The following is a 20,100-nucleotide window of genomic DNA, read 5'->3' as shown; positions in this document are numbered from 1 at the left end:
TTGAATCCTGATGATGTCACTGACTTTGATCTCTGATGACGCCACTAGCTTCAACATTTACACTCCCTCTTGGGCGCTAGAGCAACAGCTCGCATCACCACATACATGTCAGATGCGCTACACATGCAATTAAGCTCTACAGAAGCAGACGCGTGCGCATGCCAGGGTATTCCGCAGCAGCTCAAACTCTGCATTGTACCTGTCTGTCTTGGCTAGGAGCAGCACCGCATTCTGTACCTCTGCCGGCGCCTCCTCCTGTATCAGCATCAATTAGATATTCAGCTCTTCATCCTAAGCACGCCACAAAACAGCAGCTTCCAGAGGCTGCAAGACCTCCCAGTAGCTCAAACTGAACCAGATGACATGTGGTGCATGACTGTCTCTGGACTAGCTGGACACGCTACCCAGATTGCTGCAGTAGGAAACAGACACATATGTGCGGAGAAAATTGTTGGAAATCACCTTGCCCTCGCCGAGTACAAGGCCGCTGAGCCACTGGCCGATGCCGGTGCGCTCTGCACTCGCCAGCGCTGCCTGCTCCGCCGCCTTCTTCGTGCTCAGCCGCTCCGCCGTGTAGTGATGCCGCACCGAGTCAAACCACTGCAGCGCGTCAAATTCCGCATCCTGCTGCAATACCTGCACTCCGAGCCCATGACACATCTTGTCAATACAGGAGAGATGCATCAGCAGATGGCACGTGGTCGAAATTGCAGGGTGCAGGATATGTGAAGACATGAGCAGGCGCAGACACTGAAAAATAGGACCTCTACCCTTCAAAATTCCACCTTCCTGGAGACTTTTGGAGAGCAGCAGTCTCTGATCTCTCTGACTAAATTGTGAACACAATTCTCCTGATGGCTTGAGCATGTGCCTCAGAGTTGGCTTAATAGGTGGCACAATATACAACATCCTAAACAACCCTTTGCCCATTAAATTTGGCAGGCAGGGCCCACCTTGAGCAGGTAGGCAAGGCCGAGCGCGAAGCCGTCGTCGGTGAATGCGGCGTCGGGGCCGGCTCCGCGGCGTTGGCGCGCAAGGCCCTCCTTGGCCAGCAGCCCCGCCTCCACCGCAGCCAGGCTCAGCGCCGGCACCAGCGCATGGAAGCCCGCCAGATGCGCATGCCCCGCGTCCAACACCTCCCGCGCGAACACGCGCACCAGCATCGCAAAGTAGTCCGTGCCTGCCACACCCATTGATATAGTTTGGGGCGAGCCAACCCCTCGCAGCAACCTGAAATGTTGATTAAGGTAGATTTGGACAGTAAATTCAGCAGGTCTGGTGTATCAGTACAGTACTGTTGTAATGGCAGCCTCCCCACGAGAAGTTGTAACAGTAAAAACACGTGTGAGCAGCGACACGGCCTCAAAAATACTGTGAATGCAAGCAGCAGGATTTGAAGCTGCTCTTATTTTGAGGAGCGCACCGGCAGAGGCATGGGTGCGGAGCTGTGCCAGGGCATCGTCGAGGGTGTGGGCAGCTGCCAAGTGGGCGTCGGACGGCTCCGGCAGCTGCTGGGCGGCTGCCGCGAAGGAGTGCGGCTCCTCCTCGGCGGGAAGCTGGCGCATGGCTGTTGCGCAGTAGTGCATGCTGCCCGCGCGCATCAGCCTTACCAGCCCCATCGCATTGCCCACCTCTGCAATTTCGCAGCGGCTTGTTGAACACAGACACATCTGGTACTTATGAATCTTGCGCTGCCTTGAAAGCAGGGTGGGACAGAATTGTGACAGAAATTGAGAATGACCACCAAGACAGGTCTGAACAAGCACTTCTCCAGTGTCAGGATGTAGCCTATAGAAAAGCACAAGCAAAGGGGAACAATTGTGGTGTGGGCACCAACAAGGGCTGCTGACAGCACAAAGAGAAATACTTGCATACACAACACAACATTTTCCACATACATTGCCAGCTCCAAAGTCCACTTATGCAAGGGAGAGTAGAAAGTTTGCTGCAGGGCTAAGCCATTTTCTGAAGGTGAGGGCCCCACCGGTGATGAGTTTGCGGAGGTGGTCCAGGTAGGAGAGGCCGTCGGGGGCGCTGCCCAGGCGCGCAAAGTCGGCTGCCAGGCGCTGCGCTGTCGCCATCCTATAAGGGCCAGCCTCCCCGCTGCTGCGCGACTCGGCAAACACGCGCGCCTCCACGCCCAGCCGCGCCCGCACCGCGTCCTGGAACAGAAACTGCGCGCGCCGGGGTGGGCTCAAAACTGGAGTCCAAAATTTCACACGAGTTTACATTGCTGAAAAGAAAGAGGCAGCCGGGGGCTCAGTACTGAATTGCAAGTCTTCAGGCAATCCACCATGTGTCAGCAGTAGAATAGGGGAGCTGCCCACTCTCAAAAAGCCTCATGGTATACCAGTGCAGGCTCACAAACGAGCAGACAAAGCCTAGATTCAAAAGGTTTTTGCATTGCAGAAGGAGGCAAAGGCAGCCAAAAAGAAATTGTGCACTTTCAATTTACAGTGCTGACAAGGACAGGGGCAGCCAGTGATGCAATGCAACCAGACACGCTAGCCTGTAACTGGCCTCAGCCCTGCAGGAGGACTGGTGCTTGGAAATGAAGCTCATCAAGCAAGAGCGGCGGGCTGTGACAAGCTTCAGCCCACACTGGGAGAACTCAACTGACTGACCTGCGACAGGAGTGTGAAGTTGCGGGCGAGGAATTGGTATGCCGCGTTGACGGCGTTGTCTGCCAGGCCCAGGCCCTGCGTATGGATGGCGGCCGCCACCTGCTCCACTCCCAACGTGTTCAGGTGCTTCACCTGCGCACACAGACGCCATCCATTGATTATCACCCAACACAATGAATAGAGAGCCCGTTTGAGCTCTCTCCTGCCTGAATATACTTCTGGGAAGCATACACGGCCAGTCCTTTCCCTGATGCAGAAGCTCAACATCAGGTCTTAGAACGCAATACAGCGCCTCTTGAGAGCAGGGTGGATCGGAAAATCACCTCTCGAGCAGCGCTGACTCGCTCGATGAACACCTGCCCTGGCAAGTTGAATGCATAGGACGTGGCAAAGCGCCTGATGCCACGCAACAGCTCCAACACATCAACACCTGTGAGAAGAACATCCACATCACTGAGCTCTCAAGCGCTGACAGGTGCACCGTCAGTTGTCTGTTCTATGCCTCAGCACATTCAAGCATGCACCACCGCAGTAAGCATAGACACTTTTTAGAGACCCTTTTCTGGGGTTAATTTCAGCCACGCATGACACTGGTTGTCATCGAGGACAGTTCTGCGTTCTTGTTGCCTGTTATGCAAAGCCATGATTTTCAATTACCCCTGCTTCACTACAGCAAATGAATGTTGAAGCATCGGAGACATGCGTGCTTCACCTTGGCTGATGCTGCGCTCTGGCAGGGAGGGCGCTGCCACCTGGAGCCCATATTTCTCCTTGGCCAGGGACGCCAGCCGAGCGTACGTCTGCCACGAGCCTGGCGACACTCCAGCAAAGCGGTGGAAGCAGCACGTCATGGTGGACTCCACATACTCCCTGTGCATGCATATTCTTCTCGAAAACCTTATGTGTTAGCAGAATAAAAGATTATCCTGTCCAACTCGAGTTCTCAAAATTTACCATGTAGGTCCGGTCCTCCTGATCATCAGCATCTTGTGTGCGCTGCAAGAACAGAAGGACAGGAGATGCATGAGAGCTTCTCCCATGCAAGACTCCTTCCTGTTCACTCATTTCCTGAATTATTACACGCTTTTCCTGCCAAGAGGTAAGGTGCGTCCTGCAGACAAGCTGCACTTAAAGGCTGCCACAATCCTACCCCTTGTTGGACTCGCCAGATCCAAGCAAGACCCAATCAACCGTGGGCACGGTGCTCAGTATTTGTACCGCCCCCCGCCAGCCGGGGCCAAATTTCCTGTATGGAAACCTACTAAAACAGTTTTGTTGTGAAAGATCAGAAGCAGGAACAGCGCGTGGGCGTGCCAAGGCATGGTACAAAAGGGCCGACCTGATGCTGAGCGCTCGGGTGAGCAGGCGGAGGGTCTGCAGCCGCAGAAGGGGCGCCACGCTGCGCAGGGAGCGGTCGTTGACGGGGTCCAGATGGGCGCCCGTGTGGCGGCTGGCGTGCAGGTGGATGCGCAGGTCGCCCTCTATGTGGCCCGCCATCGGAGCCAGCACCGCCTCTTGCAGCGTTGCCAGAATCTCGTCGTCGTATGCCTGCAATTGCAGCCGACACCTCCCATGGGTTCCTTAACCCCTGTTGAGTTTCCTTAATATTCCACATCACATTGGGGCTCTTGCCGATCCGCACTGCTGACAAGGAGCTGAGGCCGAGCCAACAAAGGGTGATCTATGGGCGATGTACCCAAGCTCAAATCCCCATAAAAGCCTCAGGTAATGTCGTGATTCTGCTCAACAAAGAGGCAATGACGATAAATTATATACATAGGAAGGAGTGGTGGCGCGCCTCGTGGGCGGTGGCTGGGTCGGGGGAGCAGGTGCGGATGAGGTCATGGGCGTCGGAGAAGGCTGCGAGAAGGTACGGCAGCTTGGCAGCCTCCTCGGGGTGGGCCCACACCTCTGCCAGGCTGGCGCCCAGCAGCTCCCGGTGGAAGTACAGGAACGCGCAGCTCGTCGCCTGCAGCCACCCATGCACCAATTATACACGTCCTTCAGTTGCTGCGAAGCGAAAGGGTTTGGCAATTAAAGGGGTAGCTAAGGAAAGAGGGAAAGCTGTTATCCACAGTGCTCAAGCATGCCACATGATGGTTGGAGGGATCAGCAGCATGCAGGCTGGGCCCTGGCGCAGTAATGACTATGAGCCATTCTGTGTCACTGCTCTTCTTTTGGTGAGATCTAAAAGTTCTCGCTCATCCTCAGGTATGAAATTACATCTCTTCAGCGCAAGTCTGGGTGGGCTTCGGTGGATGGCATCGGGCAGTGACAGTACAAAAGAAGGACAGCACGATGCATTGTGTGGAGAACACTTAACAAGACAGCTGACCTGGCTGATGTTGGGCTGCAGGTAGGCGAGCGTGCGCAGCGCATACAGCGTCTCCTCCAGCCGCTGCAGGTCCGACGCGCCCACCTGCCCAGTCGCTTCCACCGCATCCACGCACTGCGCCAGCGACACCAGATGCGCGCCAGACACCGGCCCTGCACGCACCGCTCAATCAAAATGAGAGAAAATCGTATGCTGGCATCAAAGCAGAGCGAGCGCCAAAATTCAAGAAGAAGGGCTGCCTCGCAATGTGAGTGAAACATGTAAAACATACAAGACACCTCCGGCCTAGGAGCACATTAGATCACATTGCATACATGCAGTCAAGTGTGGCTAGGTGAGGGGTATTACAAGTCTTATCATTACACGCTTGTTCTAGCCTTCAAGGCTAGGTGCGGTGCAGGAACCTCTCAAGAAGTCCCCTTCAGCCTTCCCTGTCTTGGCAGTGCCTCCTCCGATAATATGTCAATCCCATGGGATTCCGGGTCTTCCCTACCGCAATCACTATACGGTGTGTTGATTTTCCAAATTGCCCGCAAACACAAACAAAGCATTCGCAAGCAATAATTGTTTGCCTTACATCTCTTATCTTCCGGAGATGTGAGGGTATTTTGATTCGTGCACAATGAGTGAACGATAGACTGAGCCAAGACTGCTGTCAAGCATCCCTGCTGTGCAACAGGGTGCCCACCAGAAATCATCTGAGGCCTTATGGTGTTCAGGATATTTTTAAGGCAGACCAGGACGCACTAGGTGCAGACAAACTGATACACCAGAAAGGCAAGAAAAAGTGCATGTACAGGGGTGCAGAGGTCACCTTGCATGATGCGCATGGCGGTTTGCACAGCAGTGGTGGCGTGGCTGATGGCTGCATGCAGCTTCTCGCGGCGCGCCTTCGTCTGCAGCCGCGGCTGCACGCTCTGCATCTGCCGCAGCTTTGCGCGCAGCCCGGCAGCCATCGCCGCCAGCAGACCCTGCAGCCGTATTGGCACACTCTTTCAGCATATTGTGTGTCTTCTTCTTCACCTCCCCGTGCAGGGTTGTCGGATTCATGGTGCGTAAAATGGCGACAGGAGACCAAAATCAAAAAAGCTTATGGTTGAAGCACATGAGGGATCAGAACGGAATTACCTGTGCAGCCGACTTGATGTGCGTGACAAGCTGAGGCAGCATCTCGGCAATGCCCGTGCTGTGCCGGTCGAATGCATCTTGCAAGCCCTGCAGTTGACAAGCCAAGACAATCAGTGCACCATGCCAAACACATCATCGGAGACTCCCTGTAAGACTGCATGCACAAGGCAGGAGACGAGGCTGCATATGATTCAAGCAAGGGTGGCAGACCTTGAGCAGGCAGATGTTGTGCGAGAGCAGGCGCAGGGCGGCGCGGTTGAGGGGAGCGCCCAGGACGGCATGCAGAGAGATGGCCGTGTGCAGGCGCGCCTTCTGCGCAGCCGCAAGATGCAAGCCCCGCACCAACGCTGCCCCCATGCGTGTCAGAGACACCTCCTGACTCCTGCAAGACAAACAGCACGTATCCATCTTGCACCATCTATGCTGAGGGATCGTCGTTTGTTGAGCAGGTTGCTTTTTGCTAAGGAGCGCTGTCAAGTGGGAGGATGCTGAGAAGTTTACTTTTGGGGTGCAAGCAGAGCGTCTATGTGGGTAAGCCAGGCAGTTGAGGCCAGGGCTGCGCTCTGCAGGTGCGGCTCAAAGTCTCCCATGAGCTTGGCGAGCTGCGCTTCCCTCTGTGCATTTGCCTGCGGTCAGCAGACTTACCATTCACCATGGGAGAAAGTTGTTTTTATTGTTGGAACTGGCGCACAAGCGATGTGAGATGCAACACAGTGTTTCAGAGGATTACCTGACGGGCGTAGGTGGGAGGTACAATTGTGTCCAACGAGGGCGGCAGATTCTGAGAGAGGAAGGTGGCCGGTTGCAGAATGACGTCTGAGAAGACAGGAAGCACAGGCACCTGAGCACCAGCCACATAAGTTTAAGTCAGTTATGACACTCCCAGGCGCAGCCAGGAAAGAAGCTCCACAATGTGTACAAACTTCACAAGTCAAGGAGGAGCCATGGCAGCTGAGAGAAGCACTGTATGAGTTGAGCAGCAGGGAGCTGACCCGGCCGTGGATGTCGAGTATCAGGCGCATGGTCTTCCTGTCAAAGGGCGCCTCGTCACTGCACAGGCGGCTGTACATGACTGAGAAGGCCAGTAGGTCCACCAGTTCGCTGCGGTCCTGCGGCCGCTCCTGGGGCCCATCAATCCTAGATATGCGCAGTGACACCTCCCGCCTGCAGTCAATTTTATTTTATTTTACAACACTCCCTCAAGAATCAAAACTGGTGCTGACATGCTTTCATGTCTGGCTTTGACATCTCTACAAGTAAAGCACCAGACACAGAATTGAAGGCATGACTGTAAGTGCCTCTAGTGCAACACCTTTCCATGAGGAAGCCAATCAGATGTTTTATTGATGAAAGTGATGCACGGAACAAGAGTGGTCTGCACGTAGGCACTTGCTGAAAAAAAAATTGGTCTGTACTCTTTATCTCCTGATTTAGTGGATTTGCATCGAGCTCCCCGGCCCGTGCTTCTGCAGATCGATTTGGATTTGGGCAGGCCATAAAAATACTGTCCCCACTTTCTCTGGCGCTCGTCTAGGTTGGGCGGACCAATAAGGTATGGGCAATCATGGTGTGAGGACAGGTGCACCTCAGGAAGCCAGCTGCTGCGCTGAGGAAGCTGGCAGAGGAGCACGCTTCGTGGCTGAGGCTGCCGCGAGAGGTCTGGGCGGTGACAAAGCGCCTGAAGATGCCCCTGCCAGTCAGCTGCTCCTCCAGAGCCGCCACAGCCGCCTGGAGCTGTGCCACATTGGCCGGCACCTCTCCGCTTAGTGTGTCAGGCTCTGAGACAGAGGTGTGCAGCAATCTGCGCAAGCCGTCAATCCTTCCATTCAGCTTCCGAGGTGATCATGGGCTGAAAGGCCTTTGCCAATGCCTGGGCGACCCTTGTGCAGAAGGGCAATAGGGTCCTGGCTATACTATAAAGGAGGGAGGGGCAGATTCCTGACCTGCGAAGCATTGCAAAGGCAGGCACAAGGTGGCGGTTGCGTGCGAGGATGCAGTCAAGACTTAGCATTATGCCCAGAGCTCGTGCCACGCCCATAAATGCTGTGATTGCATGTGGGCCTGTGAAAAGCACAATCGTAAGTCTTCCAGTCTTATGGACAAAGTGTTAAAATACGCGACACCTTTGCACCAGCACTACAGACATACCTTGCAAGATAGTTGCTTTTCGCAGTTGCTCAGCACACAGGGCGCCCAGTTGGGCCAGCAAATTGACAGTCACCCTCTCAAGCTGCTCCAATAACACCTGTCAGCAACAGTGGTGTGAGAAACCTGGCCGATCTTTGGCCAAGCAATGAAATTGGTAGCATGGGCTGTAGTGAGAAATTGGCACTAAGGCGTTGCCTGTGCTGCTCACCTGAAGATGGTGCAGGGATGGTAGGAAGGAAGCCAAAGCGATCTGCATGGTCCCCTCCTCATTCCCCTGGGGTGCAAGCGACTGCTCCCCAAACATCAGCAGCTTTGGGCACGACTCCCGCTCAATCTGAAGCCAGCAAGCACGAGTCAGCTGCATCATTAGGCTGAATGTCCTATGGGACCAGCGCATGTGACTGAAAGGAGAGCACAGGCATTGACAGCATTCTCCTGAATGTAATTGGAGAGAAAATGTTGGTCGATGATGAACCTGACCTGATCAACAAGCCGCTCGGCGTCCAGGACCAGGTATGCCAGCAGGGTGGCCAGCTTGGAGAAAGCCGAGTTGGTGCTGGTCAATAGCCCCATTGGATTGTCATACTCCTTTGGCAGGGTGGTGATCTGTCACACAGCGCCCGGGCAAAGTTGGTGTGCATGGTGTCGATACTTGGTAGTAGTGCATGCTGCATGACGAGCTGAGCATTGTAGCGTTAACAGATACCAGGAGTGACCTGACAGGGAGCAAAGTGCTGCTGCCGCAGCTGCAGGCTTCCCACTGTGTTGGCCTGCTTTCTGAGCCTTGTGGTTGTGTCTCGAAGCTGGCCCAGCCATTCATCAAGGAATCGTCGTGTCGTCTCAAATTGTTCCTCCACAGCAATAGCTGGATCTTCTTCTTCAGCCATGAGTTGGCTGGGTGGGCCTCAGATGGGCTTCAGATCTCAGAAATCAAGCACCTGCATTCTTTTATATTTCGATGTAACCTGCAGTGAAATTCGGTTAAAATCTGACATATTTAGTGCAAAGTGGAGAAAGAATCGAATCTGCAAGCCACGTTTTACACCGCAATCTTCATGCCCACCACCACGCATCGCTTTAAGGAACTGATCTCTATGGATGGCAATGTAACATGTCTGTGAGAGAATTTTAACCTGTACTTCTTCCAGTTTGAATAGTAACAAGAAGGTCTCGATCACACCATGAATCCAAGGAAGCTTTCCTCCCCCACCATGCATGATGAGTCATCAACAGCCTGATTGTGGAGTTTGCCCCATGCAAAGTTGGGCTTGTCCTCCATATGGGGACTTGTCAGGCTCCGATGTTTCCCAGAGAATGTAGAGAGTGCTAGTAGTATGAACACCACGACTTTCTCTCCAGTGGACTGCACACAAGGTCTACTCAAGGAACACCCTTCTTGTTTGCCACTTTCCTTGAGGCGGACGGTTGTCCCTTTCGGTGGTGCAAGGAGAAGATCGCTCCTCAGCAGCAGCAGGATTATTGTTCAAGCTGCCAGCTTCAGGCCATGCATTGATATACACCAGGTATTGCTATCGCCACACGCATATCCCTTTCCATGGCCATGGCCCCACCCTTAGCTGAAAATTAATGTGGTTGTGCTGTTCCTTTTTGTGGTAAGCGAAGCTTAGTATGAGAATTCTGTAGTTCTACGTGCTCCTTTAACCCGACGCCTGCTTCCTATCTTCTTGCAGGGCAGGGTGAAGCAGATTGTTGGGTCGTCCTTGAAAGACCTTGCTGCAGAGAGGTGGGACTCCTGAGTCTCTGACGAGATTACCTGTGTACATACATGCGCCGACCATTTTGCAATTACTGTTTGTCTATGCTTGAGGCTGAACACTGAGCAATTTATTTTGGAGGCACAGGGAGCAGTCGTCACAGGATGCCTTGGTCGTCAATTTTGACACGGATCTTCGATCCAGCTTCTTTGCCAAATTGTACCAGAACAGTGACTTGAAAGGGGGTCATGTCGTCATGCTTGGCTCTGACCAAGCCAGCAGGCAAGAACACTTTCACCGTCCTGCGTTTGTCTTGATGGTGGTATGTCAGCACTTGGGAAAATTTAGTTTGTTGCGTTGTGATCAGACATGGATGCTGGCAGGTATGCGGCGTATGAAGCGCTCATGGCATATCCTGGAGGCCTGCAGATTGGGGGTGGAGTCACCACCGATAATGCCTTAGAGTACCTCAACGCAGGAGCCTCCCACGTCATCGTCACATCATTTGTGTTCAGGGAAGGGCGCTTGGAAGAGGAGCGCCTACAAAGCTTGGTGGGGTCCCCTTGACTAGTAATCTCATCATCAATACGCAGATGGGTGGTGTCTGCTCCTGCGTCCGAGCATGCTGTTGCTGAGATCTCAAGTGCATGAGAATTTGCTGGAGTTCTAATGATTTGCATGTGACGCATTGAGACTGTGTGTGCTGCTGCAGGTGAAGCTTGTGGGGAAGGAGCGTCTAGTTCTGGATTTGAGCTGCAGGAAGCGCGATGGGCAGTACTATGTGGTCACTGACCGGTGGCAGCGCTTCAGCGAATTAGCTGTGGACCAGCGGACGCTGAATGACCTCGGTAGGCGCCCAGAAAGCATGCGCACATGGCCCCTCATCTTACTTGCTGGGATCCATCCATTCTCGCCCTGTGAACAAGTTGCTGCTCAGCTCAGCAATTGTTGAACTGAAGAGGAAGAGGTGGATCCGAATTTGCATGTTTAGGGGTGCATGTGTGAGGTTTGGGATGTTGGTGCAGCGGGGAGCTGCGCAGAGTTTCTGGTGCATGGGGTGGATGTGGAGGGGATGCAGCTGGGTGTAGACGAGGAGCTGGTGCATCTGCTGGGCCAGGCTTCTCCCATACCAGTCACCTACGCCGGTGGTGTGAGATCTCTGGTGAGGCACCCCGCCAGCCCACTGCCACTGAAGCGCTCTGTTAGATGTTTCCCCATCGCAATACTGTGAGGGCTTCATGCGGATATTTTGCAAGAGCCTCTGGCGCTCACTATGCCTTGATGTCGGCATTCCTCTCAAGGTGCCTGAGACTGGATGCTCAAAATTTGAAATTTGAAATGCCGGCCAGGATGATCTGGAGCGGGTGAAGACGGCAGGGAGTGGGCGCGTGGACATCACAGTCGGCAGTGCGCTGGACATTTTTGGGGGGAAGCTGCCGTATGGAGAAGTGCTGGCCTGGCACAAACAGCAGCAGTCCAGCCCACAGGGTGCAGACCGCGTTGCTGCCTGATTAGCTGCTACTATTTTAGCTCCGTGGTCGCATTCCGTTTATAGCTTGTACAGGAATACACAAAATGAAGTTTGCCAATGCTCCATGCGTGCTATCTCTCTGTTGCTTCAGCACTGCAATTTTTGCACTGTCCTGGGAGTGCAAATAGGGGGAGGGGAGTGGCAGGGGTCGAGTCAAGCATCTGGGCACAGTATGAGGCCGTTACATTGGCAGAAACCTGGACCCAGAGGGTGGGCATATGTAGTGAGTAAGTACGGTGATCTGGCATATTTTGAGTCGAAACCTTTCAATCTTCAATCTTTGGCAGCTGATGATGACCACATTCATATCACGAAGGCATTACCCTCAGTGAAGGCTCCTTTGACATCATCGGCTTTTGCCACAGGCTATAATGCAAGCGCATCCCTGTAGCCTAAGCCTTTTGACCTTAACATCCAATCACCCTCAATCATGATTGTTAAATCAACTTAGAAAAATCAGAATGATTACCTATACAGGTCCGCAGTATACGAATTAGATTCAGCTGGAACTGCTCTACATGGCTTCACATTGAGCTCAATCTGACAACCATGCCTGACTCCTTGTTGCTCCAGTCCTCACCTTAAGATGCCGAACACTGTCCGTGAGCCACAATTTCAATTTGCTGATTGCAAAAGCACCAAGCCTGTCTTGTCCCTAGTCTGCCTGTTTGCAGTTGAGTGCTGCGCATACAGCTCTGAGATCATCTGGTCCCTAAGACCCATTGGAATGTATACAACTGCAGCCAGGTGGAGGACTGCCATTACTTCTTGAGTGCAAGGGTAACTCCATCTGAGACTGGCAGCATGCAGATTGTCACCCTGCAGACACCATGAGCAGTTCTTTGCCTCATGAGGGATCCTGTAGGACATCCATTTGACAGAGCAGTATGCGGTGCAAGGAAAAACTTATTGACTGAGCATAGCATGGCAATGAACACAAGTGAACTATCCAGGATCGTAATTTCAACACAACAGTACAAGGCCTGAAACTTGAAATATCTTGAGCCACACCTGTCATCCTTGTGGATCTTGTCGTTGAGCGCTCTGATGGCCTGCAAACAAAACGCAGGTTCTGACCTTCCCTGAAATTTTTTTAAAAGATCTGAAGCTTGCAGGTGCTGTCGCAGCAAACAATCCTGCATCAGGCCGTATCAATTACTGTGAGCACGGTTCCTCACCAGGGTGTTGTCATCTTGGCACTCAGACTTGATGACCATGCCGTCCCAAAGGGTATTGTCAACAACAATGACGCCCCCAGGCCGAAGCAGCTTCAGCAGTTTCTCGTAGTAATCGTCATATCCAGGCTTGTCCGCGTCGATGAAACCCATGTCGAAGGTTCCTTCTTGCCCATTCTGCACAGCAGTCAAATCAAGAATTATAAGAAAGTTCAGGAGCACCATATGCCTCGCTTTAGGGTATCTATCCTCTGTGGGCCAATAGCATTCAAAGAATTTGGGCAATAGACCTGCAGGAATCCACTGAGAGTCTCAGACGCAGGTGCGATCAGCAGATCAATCTTGTCTTCCACTCCAGCAGCCCTCCAGAATGGCTTGCCTGCGGACAGACAGGTGATGTCATGCTCTTTCTGAACCGTACAGTTCTCTTCCAGGGCAAGGCAGAAACCGTTCAAGAAGGGATTCAATGTGTCATGGAGACAGGAGGCCCACCTACAGAGGCGTAGTCATCAGAGATGTCAAGTGCGTAGACCTTCCCACCCTCAGGAAGAGCCAGGGCCATGCCAAGGCTTGTGTAGCCTGCGAAGAATCATGATTGGTACTCTGTGAGCTGCACAAGTGACACTGTGTGAGTAGCACATGAAACTTATTTTCAGGATATTGGAATAGGATTTTCACCCACCGGTAAAGACGCCCACTTCCACAATTTTCTTTGCGTTGAGGAGCTGTACCATGAGTTGCAGCAAGGGAATGCTGTCTGGTGGGGAGCACATCCCAGCCCTGGCGTGCTTCATGCTGACCTGCAAGTGGCCAAGAAAACCCCACAACCTCAAGCAAGAAATCACCGTTCTGTCGGCGTATACGGGAGGCATACATAGAATATTGAGAGCACGGGATCCATGTCACACTGTTGGTTTAAAGGTTGCTACTGGTACAAATTCACGCACTGCAATGCTTGATGTCCAGATCCGTCCACACCTCGTGAAGCTTGTCAAGATGCTTATTTGGACGATAGCTGTGGTCGACTAGGTAATTGTACAGTGAACGGTTGGCAAACGCTTTCCCATACTTGACATCGAGCAAGTCCGCACTTGGACTCATCCTGACTTGTAGTGCCGTTCCAAGACGTCCTGAAAACGGATCGGACAGAAGTCGCTCAACACCAGGCAAATAATAAGCATGTTGACATTTGAGATGCAGTGGTACGACAAGTCCTCATTCAAAAACTGTGTCCACTGCGCGTACGTCCTATAGTGCAATATATTGAGGCCCCTGCCAGAACAAGGTGGACTCGTCGTGGTTTGAGAGTGGGCCGTGTAGTTTGCACCTATAACTACCGATGTGATCTGTCACAACAGCCAAACATCCTCATGTGGGGCTTTGAAGGAATATTGCTAGCACAAGGTGATGCAAGTTGATCACCTGCCCTGTTGGTGACGGTGGTCTCACGCACTTGAATCGGCTTTCTCACAGCGAAGCCAGAGGTACATACGCTGCGCACACGCATGGAACGTGCCTTCACAAGAACCTCATCATCCCGAAGAGACTCGTAATGGGGAGATAGAAGCCAGGTGCAGCTAGCTATAGCTGCCGAGGCTGCATGCAGACGTCAGCAACGCTCTCCCTTCGAAGGCAAGAGATGGACAGTCTGCTCATTCTTCAGGCAAGAGAGGGAGTATGGGTAATGTTGCCAACCGGAATAGATCGATCGATTGAATAAGGTCTCCTCAGGAGCATAGGCAAGGTAGATGCAAAAAACGAATTGCAGGCTAGCGAATGCCATAAATGGATGCAGAACGCTCAGCAGGCCAGTAGTCTCTTGTTCCTCACGTGCTACATTAGGCTCACTTTTTAATAAGATAGACAGATTAACACGAGAGCCGTCCAGGCAGAATTCCTCACTGAGAGCAGTCCTGAAAGAGACAAGCTCGAAAGTGCGCTCAATTCATAATGATGGAAGTAGCTCAGCGGAGACAGGATGGCATCCTCTCTCTGATCCTATCCTCTGGAAGGTGCTAGTGCATGCCCCTCGTCAGCCATGTTGTTTATGAACATCCTGCGATGGTGCAATATTGACCTGTAGAAAAATTATGATCGACATTTTCATTTGCATGTTGTTCTCAGGTCCTTGAGGAAGATGCCATGTTCAAGACACCGCTGCCGGAGCAGATCTCACCAACATGGAAAATGATGTTGCTCAGCGACGGGTCTGTCACCAGACACCTGCAGCTGCTCACTGGCCAACACATTGAAGTGGTGAGCCATTGCCTGATTTGCCAGTCCCAGTACCTTGTGTGCTCTGCAGCCTTCTCATGCGCCCTTTTGCTGCAAGGCCTTATTTAGACTTATCCAATGGTGCCTTATGTCGCTTGTTGCGCCGCGCCAGGATTGCCTTGAGATGCGGGACATTGGGAAGGACTTGGCAGGGCTTCCTGAAGGAGCTGATCAGATCCTTGGGCCCAGGGTGCAGCGGCAGGTGACCTGATTTTCCACGACCCGATGCATTCCAGGAAAATGGCCAGCTATTCCCCACAAGCCCAGCATTAGTGAAAGCTCCACGCCACCGTGTCTGTAATCGAGTGTGATCTTCCTTCATCAATCACTGTGCTTTCTGCGCATGTCCTTGACAGCCTAGACTCCCAGCTGAGCTCGACAGGTCGGCTGCACCAAGGATGCATGCATCACTCTTGACAGCCAGGACATTAAGTTGTCTCGAATGCAGGTATTTTTGAGGATGCCGCCGGGGGAGGGCTGCGGTGCCAGCAAAAAAGGGCGTGCTCTGGTGTATGCAGCCTCCTGGTGGAGCGCTGACCAGGTGAACGAGTACCTGAGGGACAAGCAGCTGCCCATCTGGGCCAGCCTCAGTGTGGCGCGCACTGAGCTGTACAGAGATGTTCAGGCCGTCTACTATGGCAGCTCTCCCTTCCTTGAAAGGTGACTCATCCTCGGACTGCCCATATTCCCTCTTATTGGGATTTGAAGATATGATTGGCATATCTGTGCAGCTTGCAAATCATCTACACAAATATGTTTGCAAGGTGTGTAAGAGGCTGCCCTTTTACCCATCTTCTGGCGCTCGCTCTGCCTTGATGTCTGCACACCTGTTTCTCCAAATGCCTCGAGTCCAATTATTGTATGGCACATGCGCAGGGAGTTTGGGGAGCCTGGTCCGTTTTGGGGGCGGCAGTATTTCTTCTGGCACAATGGCAAGCCGCTCACAGTAATTTATGAGGTGTTCTCTGGGTCCCTACAGAGACTGCTGGGCCCTTCACTGCGCTTGTGAAGCCTTGCATTGCGCTTCAGAATTGGCCCATTGATGACATACATTGATGAGGAGGCCAGCTCTTACAAACCGCCGTGTTGGGGCTTTGTCTGCATGTGGTAAAGGAGATAGCTGTACAGACAACACAGCGCTAGCGGACAACCCATCAAACATTTTTTTATTTCTTGAAATCAGGCAGGGATATGTGGGCTGAGTAATTGCTTCTGATTACGAATGACGACAAGAGATGCTGTAGCTAGGAAACCCAAGACTCCTGCTTTGAGACAGAGTTTCGACACGCTCCTCAATACGCTCCTTTTTGCAAGGACGCACCATAGCAAGGGGCATCAATAATATGCCCTGCTGAACGCATGCCTTTAATCACTTGCTCGTGGGTAGGTCTTCTGATATGTTCTATTGCCAGGCTTTCAGGAGGGCTCCACAATCGAAAGTGTAATAGTGTGAATAAACAAAATAACAACACTAGCAGAGAAGTACTGCTCTGCATCCCATCAGGCAGCTTGCAGTATGCGCCACACTTCCTAATCCCAACCTTTTGTGCCTGCAACCTCGACAATATTTAAGAGATCAAAATCAAAATCGCTTCTGTGTCAGCCCATCTCACAAAGCTCAAGTTGGCTTCATCCCCGAATGCACAAACGCTTCCTTGTGCAAGGAAACATACTCCCTGATGCGGCACAGAATAGATCCTCAGTGGCCGGCTGCAAGGCTTGTTCAGTGGTGGCCCTTGCCGTCACCATGCCCCTGGATGTGGGATGGCACTCCGATGGCCGGCACACCGTTGGCAGGCGCCTCCATCGGCGCTCCAAGCGCTGTTGAGCCTGATTACAGCATAGCATCCTTAAACATCACATTCACATCAATGTGGTCCTCAAGACACAGCGCCAGTAACAAGTTGAGGCTTGAAGAGATCCCTGGACAAAATTGTGTCAAGAAAAGGACATTTGGCACCCTGTCCCAAATCTCAACGCTGCTACACTTTAGAGGAAAGAGGAATGCAGAGATCACGGCAGAGCAAGCAGATTTTTAGTCACAGTGAGAAAGATCAGTCACCTGCGTAGTCGCCGCCCTGCTGGTCATGGTGCTGCTGCAGCTGGTGCTGGTTTGCCTCCTGGCCGTGCACCACCTGCTGCCCCCCGTGCTCCTGGTGCTCCCCCAGGAAGGCGGCGGAGGCCGCAGCATCCGCAATGAAGTGCAGGTTCTCTGCATGCAGTGCAAGCTGGAATAAGCCCCGATGCGCACCCAAAACGCACCCATGGACATCCTTGCCAAGTATGTGTAGGAGGACATCTGGGCTGACTGAGGCTCACAGGCGTCTGGTTGGAAAAAGGAAAGTGAGGGTGAAGGCACGGGGTGTGAACCTCCGGTGTGGTGCATCTCCTGGGCGACGCTGACTGGGGGCACGTGCTCATAGCCGCCCTGATGCTGGTGCTCGCCGCTCATCACGGCCGCTTGGTGCAGCGCCTGCACCCCACACAACATGTCACTCCCTCAGATTCCCCAGGATCTGCCATGCACTGGCACCCCGCCTGACACGCCATGGTGTGTATGCAAGAGACAACCTGCAAAAAACGTCGCAGCACCGACAGAGGAAGGAAGTAAATTGCAAGGGTAGATGCGTTGCTATGAGCGTGCACACGAGCAGGCCTCCTCAATTGGTGCATATCATCCCATGACCGACGGACATGATACAGACACCAGACACCAATCTGTGGGATGCCACCAAGCTCGGCAAGACCTCGTGTGCAATCTTTGCGGGTTGGTGCGGGTGCACGCCTGGATGGTGGCGGCCTCGTGGGAGGGCCAGCCCTCGGGCACCTGGCCGCCCTCGCCCTCGCCGATCATGTTGCCGTCAGCGTCCTCCGCGTATCCATTGTCCTGCACGTACGCATCGCGGTCGTCCGGATCGTTCTCCGAGCCCGGCGGGTGCGCCATAATCACCGTGTTAGCTGCGTCGCCGTCCTGCGATGTGCCAAAGTTTCTTTAATAATTGGAGGGTCTCTACAAAGGGTCTTGCAGCAGGCGAGGCTGAACCTTTGTAAGCAGATGACATCTAGGTGGGATGACCTATCAAAGCAGCATAGCAGGCATGTGCAAGCTTGGCTCAGGCAAAAGACAATGCTGCATGACAATAATTAGGCACAGGCCTGCTCACAATGCCGTCTTCAAGACAATCAGCACAGAGCAGTGCAGGATGTACAAAGCAGCTCTGAGCAGTGGTTCGCAAAGCAGGCAGTGTCATCGCTGCTGAGCCATGTAAAATAAAGGGGGCGTTCATGTATGAGTCAACGGTCAGCAGTAGGCCAGATGAGAGGCAGGACATTGGGCTGCCACCTTGGTGCCATCATCGGCCTCTGGGTTAGCCATCTGGCGCAGCTGCTTCAGGTGTGCCGGAGACAGCGTGGCGCCAAAGCCAGGCGTCGCGTACCCCCACGAGGCGCCCTTGTCATTGGCGACAAACAGGAACACCTGCCAGCCAGCACGACAAACCTTTCGCTCTGCTGCTTGCACCTCTGGTCAACTTGCACCTGCAAAAGGCAGCATATGAAGCGGGGCGGCCCTTTGGAGCGAGAGAATAACATGCAGGTCTTGAGGAAAGGGTGGACTGGAATACCTTTGCGTCTGTGATCTTGAAAAGCTGGTACGCCTTCTGGGCGATGCCGCGCTTGCGCTTAGAGAACGACTGCCTGACCTGGCTTGACCCCTGCAGTCATGGCACGATGATTAGCGGCAACCAAGTGGCATCCATGCATGCATCATTATTGCATCATAATCCCCACGTGGACCCATCTCCCTTGGCTTCGCCAGTCGCAGAACCGAGACACGCTTACCCAGCTGAATTGAGTGGGTGTGTTTTGTCCGAAGTGGCCGATGGGTATCTATCTGTTTAAACTTGTCTGCCAAGCAATTGGAGCAAGCCGCCTCAAATCAAGTAGTATTCTAGACAAAGAATTGAATTGCGGGTGCGCACCACAGGCTTCTCGCTGGCCTTCCTGCGGGAGCGGTTGCGGTAAGTGAAGCCGGGGGGGTCCACCCCAGGGGTGGCCGGGTTCTGCTGAACAGGGACACCCTCACTCACGCCACCCTGCAGGCCCCCCTGCTGCTGCTGCTGCAGCTGCTCTTGGTGCGCTGCCTGCAGCTGGGCCTGTGCCTGCGCCAGCGCCTGCAATGGCACACTCAAGAAAATAAGTCCCAACAACAACAGCAGACAACAAGATCCCTTGAATGCTTACCGTCACGGCATGCAGCTCACAAGGTTGTTTAGGAGCAGTGTGCTTGGCAGCAACTACTTCGCGGATTAGCAGTCATTTGGGGCACCATCAGCTAGCTCCTGGTGCTTAGAATGAGCATTTGAGAGTGCAGGATTGGTCTTGAGATGTATTGCATACCTGAGCGTGCGCCTCGGAGTCTCCCTCACGCAGCAGGTGTTCCAGGTGACCGTCGTAGGGCGGGGCTCCGTACGCAGCAAAGTGCGGCAGGCCATGGGCGATGTGCTGTGCGGCAACATGCTGCAGCATACAGACAGACGTGAGAGTCTGGCACTGCGGGGGAAGGCATCAAGGCCCTGGTTGCAGGATCAGGCAGGGCAGTAGGCAAATGGTTGCACCAGCACATCGAAACCTGCTCCACTAGTTCCTGGTAGCTTGATCAAGCTTGGCTTGTGGGGTGGCTTCTGAACGATTAGGCTCTGTACTTACCACACACCAGAAGACATCTTTGACAGGATCCGCCCTAGAACAGACAAGTTGGCAGCTTATAGGTGAAGCAGAGCAAGCTTCAGTCGTAAGACAGAGGTCAAATCTAGCAACAGGGTTCTTGGTTGCACTCCACTAGAGCAACGTGATCCCAGGTCATTCCCCGTTTCTGCCAGGGCAGCCACTGGCCCCTAAGGGGGTCTGAGCGCCATAGTTGCGCTCAAGCCAGCAGGAAATCCCCGAGCTGTCACGTACCTCGTGGTCTTCGTGCCTGAGGCGCTTGCGGGGAGGGTCTTCGCCAGGTCCAGCTCCCACCTCGACCGGCCCGCCACCTCCCAACCCTTGGTCTGCCATATCCAGGTTGCGTCCTCCCGGTCCACAACAAGCTTGACGAGCTAGCTTCTGAGGTACCTGATTAGCCTGATGAGGCTGCAGTTTGAAAGAGCCTTGCGCTTGCTCCTAATCA

At 53.4% G+C, this 20,100-nt stretch overlaps 5 protein-coding genes across 5 annotated transcripts; 2 read left to right on the top strand and 3 right to left on the bottom strand.

Annotated features, from left to right (window-relative positions):
• Positions 1-129: 129 nt before the first annotated feature.
• Positions 130-9,381, bottom strand: COCSUDRAFT_67547 (hypothetical protein; the record flags this gene model as incomplete). Its single annotated transcript, XM_005644718.1, has 24 exons — positions 8,952-9,381; positions 8,716-8,841; positions 8,444-8,569; positions 8,236-8,332; positions 8,031-8,148; positions 7,673-7,888; positions 7,080-7,251; positions 6,818-6,928; positions 6,589-6,713; positions 6,298-6,469; positions 6,088-6,174; positions 5,774-5,930; positions 4,960-5,111; positions 4,401-4,593; positions 4,243-4,265; positions 3,964-4,172; positions 3,337-3,494; positions 2,948-3,054; positions 2,625-2,756; positions 1,985-2,174; positions 1,424-1,633; positions 954-1,180; positions 463-636; positions 130-255 (listed from the first exon to the last, which is right to left on the bottom strand). The coding sequence occupies exons 1-24, from the start codon at positions 9,120-9,122 to the stop codon at positions 130-132; spliced, it is 3,579 nt and encodes a 1,192-aa protein (XP_005644775.1). The 5' UTR covers positions 9,123-9,381.
• Positions 9,382-9,518: 137 nt separating this feature from the next.
• COCSUDRAFT_54436 (phosphoribosylformimino-5-aminoimidazole carboxamide ribonucleotide isomerase) lies at positions 9,519-11,773 on the top strand. The gene is made up of 7 exons (XM_005644717.1): positions 9,519-9,758; positions 9,927-9,979; positions 10,098-10,232; positions 10,334-10,502; positions 10,663-10,798; positions 10,976-11,112; positions 11,300-11,773. Exons 1-7 carry the CDS (start codon positions 9,570-9,572, stop codon positions 11,459-11,461), a joined length of 981 nt encoding a protein of 326 aa, XP_005644774.1. The 5' UTR covers positions 9,519-9,569; the 3' UTR covers positions 11,462-11,773.
• A 469-nt stretch (positions 11,774-12,242) lies between these two features.
• On the bottom strand, positions 12,243-13,450 carry COCSUDRAFT_18896 (O-methyltransferase family protein; the record flags this gene model as incomplete). Its single annotated transcript, XM_005644716.1, has 6 exons — positions 12,243-12,300; positions 12,493-12,533; positions 12,660-12,833; positions 12,947-13,035; positions 13,149-13,235; positions 13,339-13,450. The coding sequence occupies 6 exons, from the start codon at positions 13,448-13,450 to the stop codon at positions 12,243-12,245; spliced, it is 561 nt and encodes a 186-aa protein (XP_005644773.1).
• Positions 13,451-14,798: 1,348 nt separating this feature from the next.
• COCSUDRAFT_18679 (DUF564-domain-containing protein) lies at positions 14,799-15,939 on the top strand (the record flags this gene model as incomplete). The annotated part of the gene is made up of 4 exons (XM_005644715.1): positions 14,799-14,912; positions 15,043-15,132; positions 15,406-15,590; positions 15,807-15,939. The coding sequence occupies 4 exons, from the start codon at positions 14,799-14,801 to the stop codon at positions 15,937-15,939; spliced, it is 522 nt and encodes a 173-aa protein (XP_005644772.1).
• Positions 15,940-16,482: 543 nt separating this feature from the next.
• Positions 16,483-19,988, bottom strand: COCSUDRAFT_67545 (hypothetical protein; the record flags this gene model as incomplete). The annotated part of the gene is made up of 9 exons (XM_005644714.1): positions 16,483-16,760; positions 16,993-17,142; positions 17,301-17,403; positions 17,716-17,901; positions 18,274-18,408; positions 18,554-18,643; positions 18,911-19,102; positions 19,329-19,448; positions 19,890-19,988. 9 exons carry the CDS (start codon positions 19,986-19,988, stop codon positions 16,654-16,656), a joined length of 1,182 nt encoding a protein of 393 aa, XP_005644771.1. The 3' UTR covers positions 16,483-16,653.
• Positions 19,989-20,100: the final 112 nt, after the last annotated feature.

This window comes from Coccomyxa subellipsoidea, assembly GCF_000258705.1.
Source record: "Coccomyxa subellipsoidea C-169, whole genome shotgun sequence".
Classification (NCBI taxonomy): Eukaryota; Viridiplantae; Chlorophyta; class Trebouxiophyceae; family Coccomyxaceae; genus Coccomyxa; species Coccomyxa subellipsoidea.
This window is presented reverse-complemented; position numbering and strand designations above follow the sequence as displayed.